At 40.0% G+C, this 22,383-nt stretch overlaps 2 protein-coding genes across 2 annotated transcripts in view; both read right to left on the bottom strand.

Moving 5' to 3' along the window:
* Positions 1-538: 538 nt before the first annotated feature.
* The window catches only part of LOC119484761 (sialidase-4-like), a 38,517-nt gene continuing 16,672 nt past the window's right edge, over positions 539-22,383 (bottom strand). Inside the window, exons 3-4 of the mRNA XM_037763837.1 lie at positions 1,747-2,004; positions 539-1,637 (exon numbers count right to left, since the gene is read on the bottom strand). Of these exons, the coding sequence (XP_037619765.1) occupies positions 702-1,637; positions 1,747-1,977 (1,167 nt within the window). The 5' untranslated portion in view covers positions 1,978-2,004 and the 3' untranslated portion in view covers positions 539-701. The remainder of the gene's footprint in view (positions 1,638-1,746; positions 2,005-22,383) is intronic.
* On the bottom strand, positions 3,647-5,445 carry LOC119484753 (sialidase-3-like). Its single transcript, XM_037763828.1, has 2 exons — positions 5,108-5,445; positions 3,647-4,998 (listed from the first exon to the last, which is right to left on the bottom strand). The coding sequence occupies exons 1-2, from the start codon at positions 5,336-5,338 to the stop codon at positions 4,003-4,005; spliced, it is 1,227 nt and encodes a 408-aa protein (XP_037619756.1). The 5' UTR covers positions 5,339-5,445; the 3' UTR covers positions 3,647-4,002.

Genomic DNA, 22,383 nt, shown 5'->3' with positions numbered 1-22,383 from the left:
TAAATCAGATTCCCAGGATGTTAGGGTCATTGCAGCTATTTTCTACAATTATGGTTAGTCTTACAGGAAACTTTAACTATTTTATGCTTAGCAAATGAGTGATGTGGTGTTCATGATATACTGTAAGAAGTGACTCCTTAAAAAGAAAAGCAGAAGCAGAACCAAAACAAGTTTGGTTATTAATTTACTGGGAGGAATGTATGGAAATAAAGTTCAGGTCAGACTTTGATCAGTCAGGTGAATAAAACTTATCTCTTATCTAATAGTATTAAGATAGAATTATGAACCTGGTTATTGTAATCATCAGTAAATGCAAATGTTGTCATTGTAAGTCATTTTCTACAATTAGTCTATGATTAGACTTACAGACAGAAGTTTACAGAAAATAAACACAACTACTTTTACTTTTGTTTCACAAATTAGCGTTGTATTGTTTTGATATGAGTCACTGTTTTTCCATTAAAAACAGGAAGTAGTTTTCAAACAAAATTCCCCTCACCTTATTATTCAGAAAACCAGAAAAGAAAGCTCTTATAACTCCATTTATTTGTCAAAAATATTGTTTTATTCTTTACATTTAATAAACTCTGTCAATATAACATAGTTTGAATTACACCTCAGAAGTACACCATGTTAGTACGGTATCATAAGTTTAACTGTTGTTACAGCTGAAATCAAAATCCAAACAAAGTCAATCATTTTTACACTAAAATGCCCTTCTTTATTTCACTGTAGCTAAAAACCTTATAGGCTATCTGTTCAGTTTCACGATTCTTCCCACACTCCAGAAGACATGCGAACCACCCGTCATCAATGTAAGCCAGGTCTGAGTAACCACTGGGCCCTTCGTTAATGATCCAGGGTTCGCTCCATGCTCTCTGGTCTTTTGGAGTCTTATTCAGATACACTCCTAAGTCAAACCTTTTGGACTTATTGCTTGGGTGGCTGTAGAGCAGCCACTTGTTTGGATCATTATCTGCATATGCAGCGTCACTCTGAGCAGGAAAGGAGACCAAACTTCCCTGACAGCCTGAACCTGTCTCCACAAGCTTTCCTAGACTCAGCTCGTAAAAATCATCTCCTTTATTTTCACTGAGAGCTTCGTCTCGGTGGCCCCCCTTACTACGTGCATTGCAGTAGATGAAGCTGTGTGTTCCATCAGAAAACTCTGCCATTTCACATTCGAGTGACTCATTTTTAAGCATTTTGCCAAAGTGCCATTTGCTGCCGTTATCGTCACTATGCAGGGAGAGTGCATATGGAGTATAGGAATTGCATGGTGAACAACACCAACGAGAGTCCGGAGCATATGCATAAACTGGGACAATCAATCTACCACTCTCTGTTTGAATACCATGGCCTGGCCCAACACCAAATGTGGCCCACTGCTTGATTTCAGCCATCAAGTCAGTCAAATCAGTCACGGGACTCCAACTTTCGCCAGCATCGGTAGTTGTGATATAGCAGAGACGAGTCTTGTTGCAGCAGTGCCGTATCTGCCACTGCTCTGAAACGGTGCCTTCAACACAGATGAAAAACAGGAAGAGTTTTTTGCTGGTCTTCTCATAAACCGGGCAGGGGTTCATAGGATGGCATCCCTCAAGGAGTGCCTCCTCCACCACTTTTTGCTGTGACCACTAAAGAAGATATTACTCAAAGGTTAAAAACAATGAACATAGCATGGATGAGGTTGAAAAGATTATCATCACAAGTAATACTAATAAAACAGTTGCTTAGGATAATTACCTTTATCGTCACTTCATGAGTGTCTTCATCCTTGATCACCATTCCTGTCTTCATAACCAGCACCTCTGTGCTGGTATCAGAACGAGTCTTCCGCCTCTCCGCAAAGGCCAAGAGGCGTTTTCTGTTTCTGTCGTAGAAAAGAGCAGGAATCCTGTACACTTTCTTGCCGGTTAAGAAAACGGTTTTCTCTTCTATCTCAAGTTCGCATTGACGTGAGGGTGTGTTGCCCATGGTTGCTTAAAAATCGTACAAAGTAGGCTATAAGAAAGAAAGACAAGCAGCTTCCTGTATGTTTGTTTGTTTTTAAATCAGGCTGGGTGAATGAGGGAGGAGTCTTTGCACAACCTGAAACTCTTGTTCCAAACACAGATAAAATAATTTCATAAGAGTTCACTCTCCTTGAGAAAACAAAAGAAAGGCAAAGGGAAGAAAAGGACGAGTATCTATTTGATGGTTGGAACATATGAGGCGAGATTGGAGCAAATATGATTAAAAAAAGTTATTTTTATAAAACGTTCGCTATATCCTGACAGTAGTACATGAAACAGGTAACCTGAAAAAAATGATGTGCCTCTGTGTCCTCTGGTGCTCCTAACGGCATCTGCAAGATTTCACAGACCGGAGAAAAACAAGCATTAAGAACTGATCTGAGGTCTGCTGTCCAGCTGCCGTCTATGAGAGCCGGCCGACAATCACTCGCAAACTCCAACCAAACGGTCAAACTAGGCAGCGCTGATCAAATATAAATCAATATGTTGTTACTTTAATGCCTATTTCTCGCCTCAAATGTTTTCAGAATCATCTCGTAGTACACGGTTTAGCTGTAGAATGAGAAAGTTTGTGACGCCGCCGCCATTGGGAAATCTGGTGAAGGAACGCCAAGTACCGGTCACATGACCGGAGCACAGCCAATAGGAACGCTCTCTCAATGAAATGACCTGTGATTGGTCAAAGTCTCCCGTCACAGGCTAGATTCTCTAAAGCCTGTAAACAGAGCCATGAGGAGGTGCAGAAGTCTAGTTTTCTCTCAGAACACTTGAATTACAATATGCTGAAAGGTTATTATGGAATTGTTGCCCAATGACGCCAAAAATATACTGCCTACTGCAGGTTTAATACAAGGTGGACTATTATTTGATTGTATTTTATTATCTATCATATTTGAGGAACAAACTGCCATTTTATGCATCAGTAAATTTATCAGTGACATTGTTTGATGGAGGGACATTTGGTTTCAATTCATCTTTTTTTTTTTTATAATTTTCCTGCAACTTCCTCCTGGCAGGGGACGGTTAGCTTAGCTTAGTATAAAGACTGAATGCAGGGGGAAACAGCTAATTAATTAAGAGTCAAACTACTAGTAAGGGAGACACGTTTTCCAACGTGTAGCTCAGATTTTTTGTTTTTAAAAATCTGATTTCCAGGTCTTTACGTCATTGCAGCTATTTTCTACAATTATGTTTAGTCTTACAGGAAACTTTAACTATTTCATGTTTAGCAAATGAGTGATGTGGTGTTCATGATATACTGTAAGAAGTGACTCCTTAAAAAAGAAGAGGATCCAAAAAAAATCCAATTCCCTGTTGGAGCAGAACCGAACAAGTTTGGTTATTAATTTACTGGGAGGAATGTGTGGAAATAAAGTTCAGATTAGACTTTGATCAGTCAGCTTATCTCTTATCTAATAGTATTAAGATAGTATTAAGAACCTTGTTATATACAATTATTACATGATTAGACTTACAGAAAATAAACACAACTACTTTATGTTTCACAAATTAGCGATGGTTTGATATGAGTCACTGTTTTTTCATCAAAAACAGGAAGTTGTTTTCAAACAAAATTCCCCTCACCTTATTATTCAGAAAACCAGAAAAGAAAGCTCTTATAACTCCAGTTATTTGTCAAAAATCTTGTTTTACTCTTTACATTTAATAAACTCTGTCAATATAGCATAGTTTGAATTACACCTCAGAAGTATAACATGTTAGTACGGTATCATAAGTTTAACTGTTGTTACAGCTGAAATCAAAATCCAAACAAAGTCAATCATTTGAATGGATGGTGTAAGTAACTATAACTTTGATTTTAAATCATTATACACACTTTAATCACCCCCTTATAATATATTCAGTAGGTGTAAAAATGATTTCAGTGCAGTTGTAGTACTTGTATTACACAACAGGTTACTATGGAACTGTAATTTGTGGTAAAGCCACAGAGAAAAGTGTCCTGTCACGTAAAAGCATTGGGTTTTTACACTAAAATGCCCTTCTTTATTTCACTGTAGCTAAAAACCTTATAGGCTATCTGTTCAGTTTCACATTTCTTCCCACACTCCAGAAGACATGCGAACCACCCGTCATCAATGTAAGCCAGGTCTGAGTAACCACTGGGCTCGTTGTTAATGATCCAGGGTTCGCTCCATGCTCTCTGGTCTTTTGGAGTCTTATTCAGATACACTCCTAACGCAAACCTTTTGGATTTATTGCTTGGGTGGCTGTAGAGCAGCCACTTGTTTGGATCATTATCTGCATGTGCAGCGTCACTCTGAACTGGAAAGGAGACCAAACTTCCCTGACAGCCTGAACCTGCCTCAACAAGCTTTCCTGGACTCAGCTCGTAAAAATCATCTCCTTTACTTTCACTGAGAGCTTCTTCTCGGTAACCCCCCTTGCTACGGGCATTGCAGTAGATGAAGCTGTGTGTTCCATCAAAAAACTCTGCCATTTCACATTCGAGTGACTCATTTTTAAGCATTTTGCCAAATTGCCATGTGCTGCCTTTATCGTCACTATGCAGGGAGAGTGCATATGGAGTATAGGAACAACACGGTGAACAACACGGTGAACAACACGGTGAACAACACGGTGAACAACACGGTGAACAACATGGTGAACAACACCAATAACAGTTCGGAACATATGCATAAACTGGGACAATCAATCTACCACTCTCTGTTTGAATACCATGGCCTGGCCCAACACCAAATGTGGCCCACTGCTTGATTTCAGCCATCAAGTCAGTCAAATCAGTCACGGGACTCCAACTTTCGCCAGCATCGGTAGTTGTGATATAGCAGAGACGAGTCTTGTTGCAGCAGTGCCGTATCTGCCACTGCTCTGAAACGGTGCCTTCAACACAGATGAAAAACAGGAAGAGTGTTTTGCTGGTCTTCTCATAAACCGGGCAGGGGTTCATAGGACGGTATCCCTCAAGGAGTGCCTCCTCCACCACTTTTTGCTGTGACCACTAAAGAAGATATTACTCAAAGGTTAAAAACAATGAACATAGCATGGATGAGGTTGAAAAGATTATCTTCACAAGTAATACTAATAAAACACTTGCTTGGGATAATTACCTTTATCGTCACTTCATGAGTGTCTTCATCCTTGATCACCATTCCTGTCTTCATAACCAGCACCTCTGTGCTGGTATCAGCACGAGTCTTCCGCCTCTCCGCAAAGGCCAAGAGGCGTTTTCTGTCTCTGTCGTAGAAAAGAGCAGGAATCCTGTACACTTTCTTGCTGGATAAGAAGATGGTTTTCTCTTCTATCTCAAGTTCCGATTGACGTGAGGGTGTGTTGCCCATGGTTGCTTAAAAATCGTACAAAGTAGGCTATAAGAAAGAAAGACAAGCAGCTTCCTGTATGTTTTGGTTTTTTTCTGTGAATGAGGATGGAGTCTTTATTGCACAACCTGAAATCTCGTGGTACAAACGCTGATGAAGTAATTTCATAAGAATTCACTCTCCTTGAGAAAAGAAAAGAAAGGTAAAGAGAAGAAAAGGACGAGTATCTATTTGATGGTTGGAACATAGTTGTGCTTAATACAAGGTGGACTATTATTTGATTGTAGCAGAGTAAAAACATGTAAAACAGTGAATGCAAGAGCGACTCAAAGGCACAATGAGTAGGATGAGTAGAAAAAGAATCCCTCTCAATCATCACTTGTGACCCACTAGGGGTCACGTGTGTGGGCATGTCTGTATCTGCAGCGACGCTACCCTCTGCCTGTATTTTCTTTTTGTTGCTGTGTTCAGAACGTTTGCTGCTCCGCCGCGCACACCGGCTGTGCCCGCTCCGTCCTCCACATGGCAATTGCCTCATTAATGTTATATGGTTTATAGCTTTGGGTTTAAATCTAAAGCTTTTGCTTTTCACTTCATCTTGTGTGTGTGAAATATGACATCTGCTACTCTGAGGCTCCGTATGGTGCAGACACTTTCACTTTCAATTTGTATTGTCCGTCGTCTGACTATGTATTGATAGCATGGCGCTGATACGCGAAAATTAACTAAATGGGTTTTATTTCTATGAAATGTAATGTAATCAGTGTATGCCCACCGTGTAACACCGACTACCGTGGCAAACCTAGTGCCAACTCTAAAAAAACGTAGCGACCAGGTGCCAGATCGTAAGCACGCATCCAAGCGGAAGCTACGAAATGGCGGACACAGCACTGAAAAAATTCAAATACAGAGAGGCGAAACGCCAAACGGACAGAGCTTGTTCCAAAGCAAGAGTGAATCTGGGGTTGGCTTTCACATGCTTGCAAGCACCGTAACCCTAGCCACGGTCAGCGATACGTGCACTTCTGGTGTCGTTGAGCCGGGGACGAGGGGCCAACTTTGAATGTAGTGTTTACAAACCACAACCGACGAATCCTACTCATTCTGCTAAGTACTTAACGCTACACTTAATTTGATGCAACTCTGACTTGTATCATCTAAAACCTCTGCTATTTAGGGTTTTGCAGAACTGTCCAAAATCAGTGCGTCATGGTATCATGACTGCAGGGACAGTGAATATGGTTTAAAGCAGTAACATATGACATGACAATAAGCAAAAGTTGGAACAATCAATCTATGTATCACTTGACATTTGACCTGGCCCAACAGTAAATAGGGTTTAGACCTTGTTAACATCACCAAGGGCTGGATCATAACAGATGTGCCACTTGTTCCTACATATATTCCATCTTTAAATGGTATGCCACTTATCACAACCTTTATTTAATCAACAATCCACCCAGAGATTCCAAATCCCAGATTGTCAACATGTATTTTAAGAGAAAGACATCTGTAAACTGAAACGCTAAAGTATAGAAGCAGCAAAAGCAACAACTGTTTTTTCTTGAAATGTTAGTTTGCCTGTTGTGCAAGAACTTGTTCCCATTTCATTAGAACAGATGTAACTTTGCGTTGTCAGCATTTCGTACAGCTGACACTGAAGCTTTTCATGCTTCCTGCAGCCGAGTATGTGCCTCATTATTTCATCCGAAAACACATACATGTATTATGCCCTACACACTCAATATGTGTAAGCCTACTATCGTTCAAAAAATGTTTGTGTGAATAAACACTGAGCAGTATTTCACGTCACTTCCTGAGAGCCTCTGTGCTGGTTGGAGACGTGTAACCATGGTAACCCTCATGCGACCACAATGACGGTTTGTGAGAATTAAAGTCTGAATTAAATTTACAATATATATTACGCCTAGCAAAGTGAAATCACATACTTACAGTTAAATTGAAGCGTTATTGATGTTACAGAGCTGTCCGTCAACGTCCGTTATGAACGTTGTCGTCACTACCGCATTGCATTGTGGGACATATAAGCCGCTGTGGAGTACAGCATTGCATACTGCAACATTTCACTGGAAATAGTATGCAATTTGCGTACTATTGGTTTCATACTCAGGTTTCGGACATAGTAAAATATCTCACATACTGTCTTAGCGTACTAAATAGTATGTTAGTACGGAATTTCAGACGCAACATGTGACCGTTGTAGCGGACTAACTCATTTGGTTTCTATGGTCAATGCACAGTGCTGAGCGCCATATTCTTTTGAACTAGTCAAATGAACACGGCAAACAGTTCAATATCTGTCCTACTCTCATTCTCTTTCTATGGGCGTCATAGTCCTGTTATCATCTTAGATGGATGATGACTTGAAGGCAGTTGTGACGTACTGGATGAGAGCGAAAGTGAGATCTGTTGCTTCTGCAGTGCCATATAACGCTGCGCTGTATGCTGCGCCGTGTGCCACCCTGCAGCCCATAAATATCACAAATATCCCCCTTTCCTCTCCTCCTCCCACTTCCCTGCTTCTCCTCCCCTCCAAACCGCTCTACCCTGCTGCTCTGTATCCACTCCTGCCTCCAGAGCTCATAAAAAAGTGGAGCTGACAGGTGCTGGAGACCCGAGCCAGGGAAACAAGGGTTGGAGGGATCATTAATGAGCTCTGGCTTGATAACTCTTGAATATTTTTGGAGCAAACAAATCTGCACTTTAGATTCTTTCCAAATATAGACACATTAACTGCTGCTATTAAATCCAAACTGACTGGTTTGAACTGTGCTGAAAGTGGGAGACGTGAATCAGCAAAAACAAACAGCTGTGAGGGGGGTTTCGAATTTGATTGGAACAAATGCATTTCTGCTCAAATGCCGCTGTCCTCAGGGCCAAACACCCGCTAGCCAGACCTAACTTGGGTTGTGGGCAGCGGTATTGAATTGGCCAGCTCCGGACGTGCTTGCCACAGTTGGGAAACATTAGAAGTACTGGGATGACTTGGAGGTTCTCGGCTGTTGTGTTGTGTTGACAAGCCTCCCATCTGAGCATGCAGCTAAGGACCACCCTGGTAGACTCAACTCTCATAAAATCTCACTCCCCTTCGCCCTCGCTCGCTCTTTCCTCCGCTCATATGTGAGCTTGTGAACTTCTGTTCCTTTGTCTCTTTGTAAGGCTGTCGTGGGGTAGAAATTTCAACTGCGGTGATAATGATTGGCTCCTACAGCATGGTATGCGGTATTATCGCAACTATTTTTCTTTTGGAAATTACTTTATTTATTCTCATTCTAGTGCTGTTTAAGTGTAAAAATGCGGCACTGCCATTGCAAAGGATTAAAAAAAGACAAAACGTGAACATGGCGGTTGTGGCGGTTCCTTGTGATCCCCCGCGGTTTGCTTGTTAATATTGCGGTTATTGCGACAGCTCTATCTCTTTATGCATTTTGTCTGTGTGCATCATGCTGGTGTTGCAAGTTGTTAACGATGAATGTGGGGCTTCTCATTACCTCACCATTGAAAAAACAATCACCATCACTATTGTTCAGTCAGCCATCTCACATGGAAATGATTATTTTGGTAATGTAGAATATGTACAGCGTGTAGGCTCTACAAGCACAGCACAGCAGGGAGCGGCAATACTAGCTCCACCCGAGGGGAAGGTACACTCAGAGCGTACAAGTGGATGCGAGGTTAGAGGTCAATACTGTTGTGCTATTTATACGACTTCCCGTGGGATTGGGTTGTTCTGGTATAGGGGGAGAAAAAACGCTCTGGCTTGTTTGTATTTCTTTAAACCAATCATAATCATATGTGCACTTGCATAATAGATAGCGCAGATTGCGGATGGGGAGACTTACACCCACAGTCTATATCCGGTGAGTCAGACTACGTTTTCAAGGGCTTTATGGCCCCTATCATTTTAGTTATACTTATATTGGGCTTAAGTGTTGCATACAATATTAAATAAGCAAATTTGTAATTAAATTAGGACTGACAAAGGTAACGCCATAATAACACGTTAATGCAAATTCGTTTTAACGCCACTCATTTCTTTAACGCAATCAATATTTCGGAGGTTGTAGCGGGCTCAGTTTTAAAGCTAGAGTGAAGATACTGGTATCATATGAAACTAAGGAATCCATTGGTACCAACCGTGTCATACTAGCTTGTCGCGAAGGAGGTTAAATAACGCTCTAAACTTGCGCTAAATTTTGGCGAGGAAATACTGGCCATTTTCAAAGGGGTTCTTTGACCTCTGACCTCAAGGTATGTGAATGAAAATGGGTTCTCTGGTACCCACGAGTCTCCCCTTTACAGACATGCCCACTTTATGATAATTACATGCAGTTTGGGGCAAGTCATAGTCAAGTCAGCACACTGACACACTGACAGCTGTTGTTGCCTGTTGGGCTGCAGTTTGCCATGTTATGATTTGAGCATATTTCTTTTATACTAAATGCAGTACCTGTGAGGGTTTCTGGACAATATTTGTCCTTGTTTTGTGTCGCTAATTGATTTCTAATAATAAATGTATACATACATTTGCATAAAGCAAGCGTATTTGTCCACTGCCATGATGCTAAGAGTATTAAATGCTTGACAAATCTCCCTTTAAGGTACATTTTGAACTGATAAAAAATGTGTGATTAATCGAAATTAAGTATTTTAAATCAATTGACAGCCCTAAATGAAATACATTTCCACAAACTAACTACCACAATGGTGAACCTGGAGCCTTTCAGGGCCCCTGAGAGTCTGAGGCCCCAAAACAAGTTGACCTTTGATAATCCAGCATTGGTTGCCACAGTATAAATGATTGAATTAATGACAGTTCACAAAGTTATATCATTCCACTGTACATCCTGAAATCGCCTACCTCGATCCACCGCCATCTTTGAATGTCACTCAGATTACCCCTGTGCACTTTATCTCCCCTTAAACTGCACGTCTCATGAACTGACTGCTGTATCTGTTTTCTGTGCTCTTCAAAGTAAATTGGTGATCCAACTAAAGGGCCACATAAGGTTGATGTCAGAACACGGGAACAACAATATGGAACCAATCTGCAATACATCCCCCAGTTATTGACAACGTGTAACAGAAATGAAAAGTGAATATGCAGGCCAGAGTCGTCTGTGCAAGCTCAGCGTAGCCCCCTTTGAACCATAATCCCCCCCAAACGTTCACTCACACAGCAGAAGGCCTCGCTAAGTGGAGCACTGTCAGCAACCACACAATGCTACGATTCACAATAAGAATACGAAACAAGGGGGATGCACATGTGCGGAGGAGCGGACTCTTTCATAAAATCAAAAAAAGACCCAGTTGAAAGACATGAAAGCTGAATATGTCCCAGCATATGGTTGCCAGATTTGTAGCAGATTTCCGATCCAAATACAAGCTTTCCTGGTTCTTGAGCGAGGAAGGATGAATGGGAGGGGGATAACGATGTGAGGGAGTCTGTTTCATTTCAGACTGCTAGTGACGGGCGGCTCGTGTGTGTTTGTGTGTGAAAGCTGACGGACAGCTCCATTCACACTGATACATGCTTTGAATCTGATGCTCATCTGTTAGCCTACTGCAGCGTATAGAGGAAAGAAGCTGTCTGTCATGCTCTACGCTTCAATGAAAGGCTCAGTGTTTGTTAATGTTAGCCACGGTAATGATTCATGAGGTGGAACTAAAGGGAAAATGACAGATGAAAAAAAATAAATCGCTTTAGCAAGTGATCAAAATTTCAATCAGAACTTGAGTCTGCTTTTTTCATTTTGATTTGTCTGCCAAAGCAAGCAGATAATAAAACTACAAGCGCTGCTCTCAAATTGCATTTAAATAAAATATCTGACTTTCAATTTTTGAGGGCAAGCTGATGGTAGACCACACAGGGAGAAAGCATGTTTTGTCCATGAGTGGGAAGCAGTGAAAATAGCAGACTTTGGTTATGATACGTGTCCACAGGGGCGTTTTTTATCGCGAGGGATTGCCTCGCTTCCCAGATTGCCTCGCTTCCCAGAATTGGACGCTTGATGGGCTGCCACTAGAAACTAGGCACCGGAAACAACATGGCAGCTCATTTGGAAACTTTCTACTGTTATTTCACGAAAACAGTTCACCGAAATGTGTTTTTGAAAACATTTTATGCAACAGATAAGCCATGCAGTTGCTGAATCTGTCTTTATTTTGGATCGACAAATGAAACGTACAGTATGTGTGAGAGAAACTGATGTCAAGTTGCAAACTGCAGCTTATAAATATGGTCAAAGGTCTGATAATCATCGGGTTCATGTTCGTCCTGTTTGGGAAGTTGTTTTTTTTTGCCATAACCAAGAGGCAGCCCTCCCACAGTCATCAAGGAAGCTGCAATAGCAGTTGCTAGGAGCAGTACATTAAAAGGGGCTATAATTCATATTTTTATAATAACGATGTATCAAACAAGAGACCACAACGATGGGATCATACCAGCCGCGACGCCAAATTGCCCAATGGCCCCTTCTCCAACTTCCTACCCCTCGTATTTCCGGTTCCCTCGCTTGAACCACACCTATCTTTTAACTCTGCTTTCATTTTTATCTCAACTGAAGTATAGTTTTGTGACTGCATCTTACACGGTTGTAACGTTGTCGCGGTGACAAAGTCTGTCCACAGACGGAAATATAAACACCTGGCAAAGTACTCAAAACTAGTACTAGTTTCCGCTGCAGTAGGTGTCTCCAGGACCACATTTTGCCATGATGACACACACAGACTCACAAGGTGAAAACAATACCAGCGTCGCTTTCAAGGCTGGTATCGGGAAAAACAATATGACATGTGACCTGAATCAGCAGCCCTCCTCGGCTTTATGAAGCTTTATAGTGAGTTTGAGTGAGAACTCATAGTTTAGCTGTCCGGCCGCATCACTCTCACTGTTTTCATAGCACCGTTTTTTGTCCGCAGCAAGCAACTGTTTTCAGTAAAAAAAGCTCTAAAAACCGACAATACACTACCTACTCAGCCCCAAATAGCAGACAGACACAGTTAGAGACTAACTGGTGAACATAGAGGAGCATTTAGCAGCTAAAGAGACTGATAATTCCCTGAGGAGTTGGTGGAGACCAAAAACAGAGCTAAAAGAGAGCTAATATGATCAGAAACACAACTCCAAAATGAATGCTAATGTTGCTCCATAACTGCTGAATGTGTAAATAAGTAGAGCTGTAACGATTAATCGGTTAATCAATTAGTTGTCAACAATTAAATTTATCGTCAACTATTTTGCTAATCAATAAAATTAATTGATTTGATTAATGTTTTAAGAAAAAAAAAAGTCAAAATTCTCTGACTCCAGCTTCTTAAATGTGAATATTTTCTGGTTTCTTTACTCCTCTATGACAGTAAACTGAATATCTTTGAGTTGTGGACAAAACAAGACATTTGAGGACGTAATCTTGAGCTTTGAGAAACACTGATCGACATTTTTCACCATTTTCTAACATAATTATAATCAATTAATCAAGAAAATAATCAACAGATTAATCGACATTGACATGAAAATAGTCATTAGTTGCAGCCCTATAAATAAGCGACAGTTTGCTAACACGTTTGCCACGTCAACTTATGATATAATGTATGTCAATATTATGTTCACAACTTGTTTCTGCTGCCCTAATGTGACCAAAAAAGTCAGCGATTGACGGTGTATTGTTTCTCATGTTGATCACGGTGAATTAAAAGTTTACATTTTGAGGAGTTTTGTCCAGGTTTGAGGCTCTCATAGTGCACTACTATAGACACGTATAGCCACATGTTCCCACACACACTGCTCATATCGGTAAGGTCCTTTATATTCAAGTAATTACATGAAATAACATTGAGTTTTTAAAGGAATCTAGGTACTCTATTTTCAGCATTTATTGCTCTATAACTTGTGTGAGAGAGGTAAGTTTCACAGCTCGGCTCCGAAAGAACAACAACAATTACAGAGCCAAGCGGGATAAAAACCTGAAAGCACCCAATAACCAGAGCATCAACGAAAATAGCCTTTAATAGTTCCAGGTAACACCCAACGCTGGAGCGAACGAGGATTGAAGCCTCAGTTATCCGTGTGTGTTTGCCTTTCCACGCTTGCTGGTTTAACTTAATATCTCATTATGAGAGGGAGCTCTGAGGTCAACTGAGCCGGCGGCAAATAAGAAGGATCAGGGAAAGACTCTGTATGGAAAAGAGCAAAAGCTACAATGCAAACAGGACGCACGCAAAAAACAAACCGGTGTACTTTATAGGATGTTCTATGGCCATGAACTCGTAAACACAGATTGTTTTCTGTCATTTAGGGGGGCGATTTTAATGCCGTGCTGTGTAACAAGCCACATCTTTATCCTGTTACACTTTATTAATTTGGCCTCAGCTTTCATCCAGAGTTTATAGGCCTTCGAAAAGCCTGAATCCCAGAGGTAGGGCTCGTTGAACAGGGCTCACCCACTGTTAGCTATGTAAACAGCTGTAAACCACACACAAACAGTACACATGCTGCAGAGGGAACAAACTGAAAAAAAAAGATGTTCAATCAAAGCTGAACCTCAAAGGAGCAGTGTGTCATGTAACATTTTGTGTGCCGACCAAATGCAGAAATCTGACTGCAGATATTGAGAGGTGACGGCGGAAAAATGTGACATATTTATAGGTTATGTAGGGTTGTAATCAATGTTTTATTTGAGTCATCTGTAACCTGTTTGCTAGTCTCAACACATCAACATTCAATGGCAAAAATGTGGTTTCGCTGGAAAAGGAACACTAACATTATTGTGTTTATTACAGAAGCGGTTCTGGAGCTTTCAATCGTATCTCACCATCTTCCTGAAGAAAGTTTGCCCAGTTGTAATTGCAAATGTTCACATTTCCAATTTTTTCTGAGCACTTAAACAACCTTTTGTCCATGATAGCTTCAAAATTTTGATTGAACGTCTATTCTTGACCTTGAAAACAACAGTTGACAGATTAAAAGCTCAAGGACATCTTATAAGTAAAAAATGAACAAACTGTAATATGATTTTTCTTTTTCCAGCTGAACCACATGTATGTTGTCCTGAGTTGATCTTGCGATTACGTTGTTTTTGTAAACAACAAATAAAATGTTTACTGATCTTGGTAATGAGGAAAAGCTAGAGGAAGGGTTTGTGTGACACTAGGAAGGAATAACTGTGTCTTCAAACATGGTTTACTGTAAATAGATGATGGTTGAAGTGTGTCCTCAATAAATGTCCGTCTCCTTTGTATTCTTTGCGGTATGATATCTATTTATTCACAATTAAATGTAGAAACTGATTTAAGAAGTGCAATTATTTTTTACATTAAGTACAACTTTAAACTACGATTTATTTTATTGTTCAGTAATTTAATTAAAGTTGGTTGTTGAGTATTTTTGACAACAAAGAAGAATTAAAAGTTCCACTTTCTAGCTTTTGTTTCAGTTCTCATTTATCAACAGAAAGCTCTGGAAAAGCTAGGACGTTTATTTATTTATTTACAAGATTCAAAGGTTTTATTTGTCATATAAAATATAAATTAGAGTAAAAGTAAAAGAAAGAATTGAACAAATCCACTGATTCAAAATTATAGATATAAAAAAGCTAAAGAAGTAAGTAGTTGCACGTTTGTAGTATTTGTAGGTGGACAAGTGTATAAAGCGTTCTACTTTATTTATTTTTTAACGCTAAAATCTGTATTAAAATCAGTCCTTTGTTCCTCTGTAAGTTCAACCTGTCTCAGTCTCATCAGCACCCTCCTAAACACACACACACAGTAAGTGGACATGTTTTGACAGGTGGTCATCATCAGTTTATACTGTATAAAAGCAGCCTGCACAAGTTCCTCCGGGAACGGAAGAAGAGATGGAAAGAGAACGGATGTGTGTGTGTGTGTTTGTGTTATGTTTCTAACCAAATGACAGACAACCAGAGCAAACACACGCACACACACACATGGAGAAAGTCTAGAGAGAGTGATTAAGGAAGAAGGAGAGGGAGGTTGAATGCTATTTCAGTCACAATGCATCCAGTTGTCACTGAGCCTCGTGACCAAAAGCCTTTTCATTCCCTTCTCTCTATTTCATAAACCACCTCCGTATGTTGGAACAGCACATCTGGAGGACAGATGTCCATCTCTCCTCCATCTCTTGTTTTCTCTCCCTCTGTACTTTTCCCCCTTTAGGCCGGCCTGGTGTTAATCCCTCTCTCCTCCACCTGGTCCAGACCACCCACACACTGAGCGGGCCCACCAGCAGAGCGCTAGTGTGTGTGTGTGTGTGTGTGTATGTGTGCGTGTGCATTAGCGTCGTGCCAACAAAATAACCGTACTTACATTTACGCATAAGCAATAATAAAATGCGGACAAATGGAAATGAACAGTACAACTATTTTGTGAACAAAACATAATTCATTAGTTTTATGTTTCTGATAACACATAAACATATTAATTATTATTGAGTTTTAAATGTTTTTTTAGTTTTAATTTTGTCTAATGTTTTATTGCAGTAGTCGTATTTATGTTCTGTGTTCTAATGTCTTTTATCGACTTGCTTTCTGTCGCTGCTTCTTGGCCAGGTCGTCATTGTAAATGAGAATTCTCAATTGACTTATCTGGTTAAATAAAGGTAAAATAAATATAAAAAAATAAATTATCAAATTCTTGCCAGCTTATAATTGTTTTTTCTTAATTATTAATAATTTTTAGTGAAAAAAATTACACTGACCGCAATAATACAAAAAATAATTTGGCCCATCAGACCTGTCATCATCTTGGAGAATTAGAGCAGCCTGTTGCATTGATAGCAAATATAACAGCGGTTATTGTTTTTACATTTTACAAACAGCACAAGTTGATATATGGGAATATGGACAGAAAACAACAGTGTCTTGCTCTTTCCTTTCAGACAGTGAAAGCACTTGTTGAGATTCGTTTGAGGCCGGTGAGTTGAGGTTTTTTCACCTCGGAAGAAAATGGAGAAAATTTCAGTCTAGAAATCCAGTTAAAATCTTAATTTACAGGCTACAATTTCAAAATCAAAGTGTCCAAACATAAAGGAGCACCACCAATTTTCAACCATTTCTTTGGGGAAATGGTGTGCATTGACATGTCTATACACTATCATGTCGTCATTGTATATTGCAGGACAACTTTTGTCCACTTAAACTGTACGTCTGATCATATCAGAATCAGAAATACTTTATTGATCCCCGGGGGGGAAATTGGGACGTTACAGTTGCTCTTATATAAAAGCATAAAGAATGTAAGAAAATAGAAATAAAGGATTAAATTATGTACAGTACATAATGCTATAATATATCTATAGAAATAGAAATATAATAAGAAAAATAAGAATAAGAAATTAGAAATATAAGAAATATGTACAAATATGTGCTACAAACACATACAATATACTGAATAACCACAGTATAAATAAGTAAATACATTTTACACTGTGGTTTGACTTTTGTGTTTTTTTTTATGTCATCTCATTTTCATAACAAATACAGATGACATAATGGCAGGGGTCATGGTGAATATAAGCATGCCATACTATGACTAAAAGACAGAGACATGGTTGTCAAAATGTCCCTTTAAATAATCAAACTAGTGGCTTGAAAGTTACAAATTTAATATCTAGTCTTTGTCACCACCTAGTGGAGAGCCAACCAAAACACAAAACAATCAAATTTGCACAGTAGACATACAGGACAATGCATGAGACAACAATTGCACTGTTTTATACACGGAGTTGCCAGTTTTTTAGATGCAAGAAGCTAAAACTAATGCGGTCTAATTCAACAGTCCGACAATAAACCCTACTTTCATGAAGGTTATCATGTTCAGTTTTTGTTGAAACTGTTTTGGAGAGGTGTTGATGGACAACTGGATGATCCTGATGGAGGCTGCAGTTTGTGGTGCCGTTGCACTGTATTGAATTATACTGACAGGTGTTTCTGTTATTTAGCCTACCCATGTGCTCTGTCATTGCAAACTGTTACCATGTGTAACTTTTAATTTTGATAGGAATTTATTTGCTGAAATAGGGCGGTGTACTACATCAAAGTCAACTTTGAAATTCAGGCCTCGACTGCAGTTAAGTCCGATCCTGTAGGAGAACCGAAGGAAACGTAACAGGCCAACTGAGAGGTTTATTCCCCTTCGTTGAAGTTGAAACTAAATGGTCAAATATGCCATATGTGCCTGATGAGATAAAATGAACATTGCATAATATACCTTGACAAAGGGGCCTGCTATTGCATGCATGTTTTTGTAACATTTTCATATAAACAAAATGTTTAAAAAAATGTGTGGTAATAATCAAATAGTTTATTCAAAAATCTGCCGCTTTATTGTTATTTTATCAAAACCAGACGAAAACATGTATTATCCATAAATGTCAAACGCAGAACTTACTGTATGTCATCAGCATTTCTAAAATCATGGTTTTATAAATACAGTGTGAATGTACTAGGTGTTTCTAAGAAAGTGATTTTATTTCAGTGAGAATAAAGAGGAATAAATATTTAGGTAACCCCCACATTTCAGAATGAGTCAATGGCAATTATAGTGACAGTTAGATATTATTTCTCCTGATGACCCGGCAGAGTTTTGTACATTGGCACGTACAGTATTATGTGCAAAAACAGAAGAGATTGTTTCTACATGACAAATTCCAACCTCCACCCATATACAGAAAAACAGCAGCACATTATGAACAACAAAAGCATTTTAGATAGGAAAACAAACTGCATGCAGCTTTTTATCCAAAACAAACAATCAATTCCTGAACGAGGGAGCTCCAAACAGGAACTCATATATTTTGAATTAGCGGTGAAAAGTGAGGGAGAAAGTGGAAAAGTGATGCTGTGTTTCCTATTATTGCAGGATGGGGGTTGACAACAGGGCCGAGTCGCTCCGCCGCGCTGTGAACACACCAGTGGAATTTGTACGGCGGCAGTGCTGATGATGAGAAATATGAGAGAGGAAGACGCAATACGCTGTTGTTCCACGCAGTGTCATCGTGACCCGAGGGCCACACACACACACACACACACACACACACACACATCCATGTACCCTTACCTAAACCTAATTCTAACTTGAACCTTAAAAGCACGTCTGAACCCTCAAACAGGCCTTTGAAGAAGTGAGGACCGGTAAAAATGACCTCACTCTGAAGGTCTAAAACTCAAATTCGTCCTCACAAAGATAGATATACAAGTACACTACACACACACACACACACACACACACACTATCACACATACTATCACACACACACACACACACACACAGTCTATTGTCAGTGCTCATCTCATATGGAAATATTTGTAGTTGTGTTGCCAACACTGGAAGTGGATGCGAGTGGGCTGTTTGAAAAGCCGCAGTGCACTCGTAAAGTTCTGCACGTAATCCAGCGCAGGTGATGACGCTTCTGGGTCAAAGGTCAGACTGAGGCTTTGGGGTGAAATGAGTCAGACCAGACTGTGTCATCTCTTCGTCCCCGCTCATCTTTTCTGCCCTTCTACGATGATGACATTCAAATTGTAATTATTTAACAAAGTTAGGAAAGCAATGTTTAAGTTAAGTCTGATGTTATCTTACAGAAGAATGATCCCAGTCACTTCCACACAGTGAGGCGTACAGCTTATTAATTAAACACTGGTATCGGATCGGTAATCGGTATCGGCCGATTACCCAAAGCCAGGTATTGCTATCGTTATCAGGTCTGAAAAAGTCGGATCGGTGCATCCCTATCCATTTTAATGATTTAACTAATGGGTTTATTGATTGATGCATTCAGTTATATATACTTCATGTCTGATTGAATTCTGTGTACTAAAATTACTAAAAGAAAGCTCCAGTTTATCCATCTGAGATCTTAAAAATAACCATTAAATGCACTGTATGTAGCATCTCTAGTTCATACTCAGCCTTCTCCCAAACTTCTAAAGTTAAAACGGACGTCTATTTACGCCTTTGGCAAAAATATGTATAAAAAAAGCTTCTGCAGACAGCATGTAAGGAATAATCTAAACTTCTTTTGAAGTCAAATGACTGTACTCATGGGTCAAAGAGGCCAATATTTACCTCACTATCAGTCAATATTTTCTTCACTGACACTATAGTGACCATCACTGATCCCATATATAATTTGATGTATGTCTGTTTTTTTTGGTAGCCATAGCAACATAGTAATGTGCCGTTTTCTACTGCAGAAGTGCGGTTGCAATGAAACATCATCACAGGTTTGTATATTTACACTCCTGAATGAAGAACCTCATGAAAACACGCTGCCGTGCTGCTTTTCTGGCTCCCGTTCAGCTGTTGACGTTGGATGTACAGTATGTGTGCAATCAAGGAAGCTATTGATTGAAGCCACTATGCTCTGATTAGCCCACCGGCCGCTCTCTCCCTCCCAGCTGAGTGAGTCTATTCTGAGACAATAAAGGAGCCCTTTCTCCTCCATCCTTCTGTCTCACCCACCTTCCTTTCTTTTCCCTCTATACACTTCTTGTCCTATCCTTCTCTACTTTCCTCTCTACCGAACCCTCCATTTAAAATCAGTAGTCTTTGATTTATTTCTTTAAGTGTATATATGATGAGCGTTGGTACCCTGACACCTGTGGCTGTGGCAGATATATCCTGTTTGGAAAAGGCCTTAAAGCACCCCTTCGCCTGCCGCTCCACACCCCACCCTCCTCCTCCTCCACCCCCTCCCCTCTGCTATGCCAAACCAGGAAGTGTGCACAGGAAACAGCTGTCCCCCACGTCCGCCCGCTCGCCCCAGGCCAGGTGCATCCTGGGAACGGAGCAATGTGCGACCGCCGACATGTGGCTGACACCGTACGAGGTGCCGTTACAGTAATCAGGATCACCATGAACTTTATACAGCGAACAGATAAAAATAAAGGTCCTTGCTGTCTACTTGTCCACGGTGTTCGGGCCTTGATGCTACGCGGCAGAAATGAGGAAGAGCTAAATCATTTGTTTGATCTGCTTGAGATGAAGCGGATACACTTGACTCACGAATGATTGCTTCTCCTCAATTTAGAGGGGAACTCCACTGATTTTACACATCAAAGTCTGTGTACAGGTGTTGGGTAGTAGTACGACTGCCAATATGAAAAAAAAGTTGTGTAAAGCCTTTTGTGGCTACAGCTGCGAGGAGTCTGATAAATTGCCTCAAGTGATCCCTTTAGTCAGCGTCGGTTTGAAGACTGCACGTCTGAAAATAAAAACAATCTGAGTTTAAAAGACCTCTGTAGCTCCTCATCTCTGCTTGAGGCTATAGCAGCTCGAGGCTACATTAGCCAGGTTTTGACATGGAAGAACAATTTGAACCACCAAGAGTCTAACCATGTTATGGGAGTAAATGTTAAATTGGTGGAATACTCTTTTAAATTTGAGTTTATTGGATTTATGCAGAGGTATGCAGATAGTCACCTAGACAGGTACCAAATTACATTGATGTTATTGATGATGAGGATATTGTTACTGTTGATTAGAATATTCACGATGATATTGATGACATTGTTGATGTTGTTATTGATGATGACAATCAAAAACAAACTATAAAAAAATATAAACTATAAAAAAATCGGCACCTGTGTCCGATCACACTTGAAGCTGTTGTTGGCTCTTACTCACGTTTTTCCCTCCTATCTAGATCCTTGCTTGTGTTGTACTAACTCTCAGATGTACGTCGCTTTGGACAAAAGCGTCTGCTAAATGAAATTGTAGAATTGTAGTTCCTTAATAGTCCTTTTTCTTTTCAAAACATTTCAGACGAGAAAACAATGATTTTGTCCAAACAGCTCGACACTGATCTTCAATTAAACATTTTAAAAACAAATGTATTTGCTCATGTTTGTGGTGTGATAATGTTTCTGCAGTGATGCTCCTGCACTGCTTTTTTATATTTATTTGAACAGATGGTACTTTTTTCATCACTAAGTAATCAACTAAGCTTGTTTTCTATCTTTTTCATCTACAAGACTCTGATCTTTACTATTTAAATATCTTAAAACATCTAAAAAATAAATCTGTTTACTCATTTGCAACAAATTCTCATACAACGGATCGTATGATATCTTACAAAAAAGTTATTCCTCATTTTTCGTTCGTTTTCCTACGAATGTCCAGCAACACGTGTCAATCTCCGCTCGTTACATGCATACAGTCTTTTCAAAATAAACTTGCATCTTCACTGGAAACAACTTCCATGGGTTTAGGCAACAAAACTACTTAGTTAGGTTTAGGAAAAGATCGTGGTTTGGCTCAAATTAACTCCAGAAGTGGCGTAACTTAAGTATGTAACTTCCGGTACAAATAAATCAAGGTTGATTTCTGGTTTCACACGGGACACGAACGCCTGTCTCCTGGGTGCAAGACGGTGTTTTTTGTCCCACCCATCGACCCTGACCTCCTCCCTATGTGGCGTTCGCCGCTATTTATAATTCCTGGTTCAGGATTACGTTAATTACACACTACTTGATTTTGTGGGATATAAACGAATTACAGTGCATTACTTTTCGTAGGTATAGCTACGAACGGTGTATGAGACTGAGTGTATATAGTGTCAATAATATTGCAACATGCTCCTTTTGTCACCTCTAGTTTAATCAAACACCTGCTGAGTCCTGATGAGGTGGATCTGTCATGTTAATGCAACTATAGGATCAAATTCTAGGCTGGCAGTGTGAACACATCCTCATGTTGTGACCTGTATCTCCCACATAAACTCAAACTCTTCTTGTTGTCATTTTCTGTCGTCGGATGGCCGGTCTCCAGGACAATCAGGAAAAATAAATAGAGTGGACATCTGTCGCAGCAGAGAGGAGGAGAGAGAGCGTCGGTCCCGGCCAGCGCTCGCAGCATTGTTTGTCACTTTCTCCATGAAATGCACTGCGAATATTGCCTCAGACAATTAGGTTCCAGTGATCCCTATCGCCCGGCACACAATAGTGTTTACGTGACGTGAAGGAAACGAGGCCATGGAGCCCACTTTTGGGAGTGTGTGTGTGCGTGTGTTTTCTTGGGCATCTGCATGT

This window comes from Sebastes umbrosus, chromosome 3, assembly GCF_015220745.1.
Source record: "Sebastes umbrosus isolate fSebUmb1 chromosome 3, fSebUmb1.pri, whole genome shotgun sequence".
NCBI lineage: Eukaryota > Metazoa > Chordata > Actinopteri > Perciformes > Sebastidae > Sebastes > Sebastes umbrosus.
This window is presented reverse-complemented; position numbering and strand designations above follow the sequence as displayed.

Excerpts from the sequence above, each read along its gene's own strand:
- LOC119484753 (XM_037763828.1), bottom strand. The coding sequence starts at position 5,338 with ATGGGCAACACACCCTCACGTCAATCGGAACTTGAGATAGAAGAGAAA. Across the intron at positions 4,999-5,107 it reads CTCATGAAGTGACGATAAAG|TGGTCACAGCAAAAAGTGGT; the intron begins GTAATTATCCCA and ends TATCTTCTTTAG.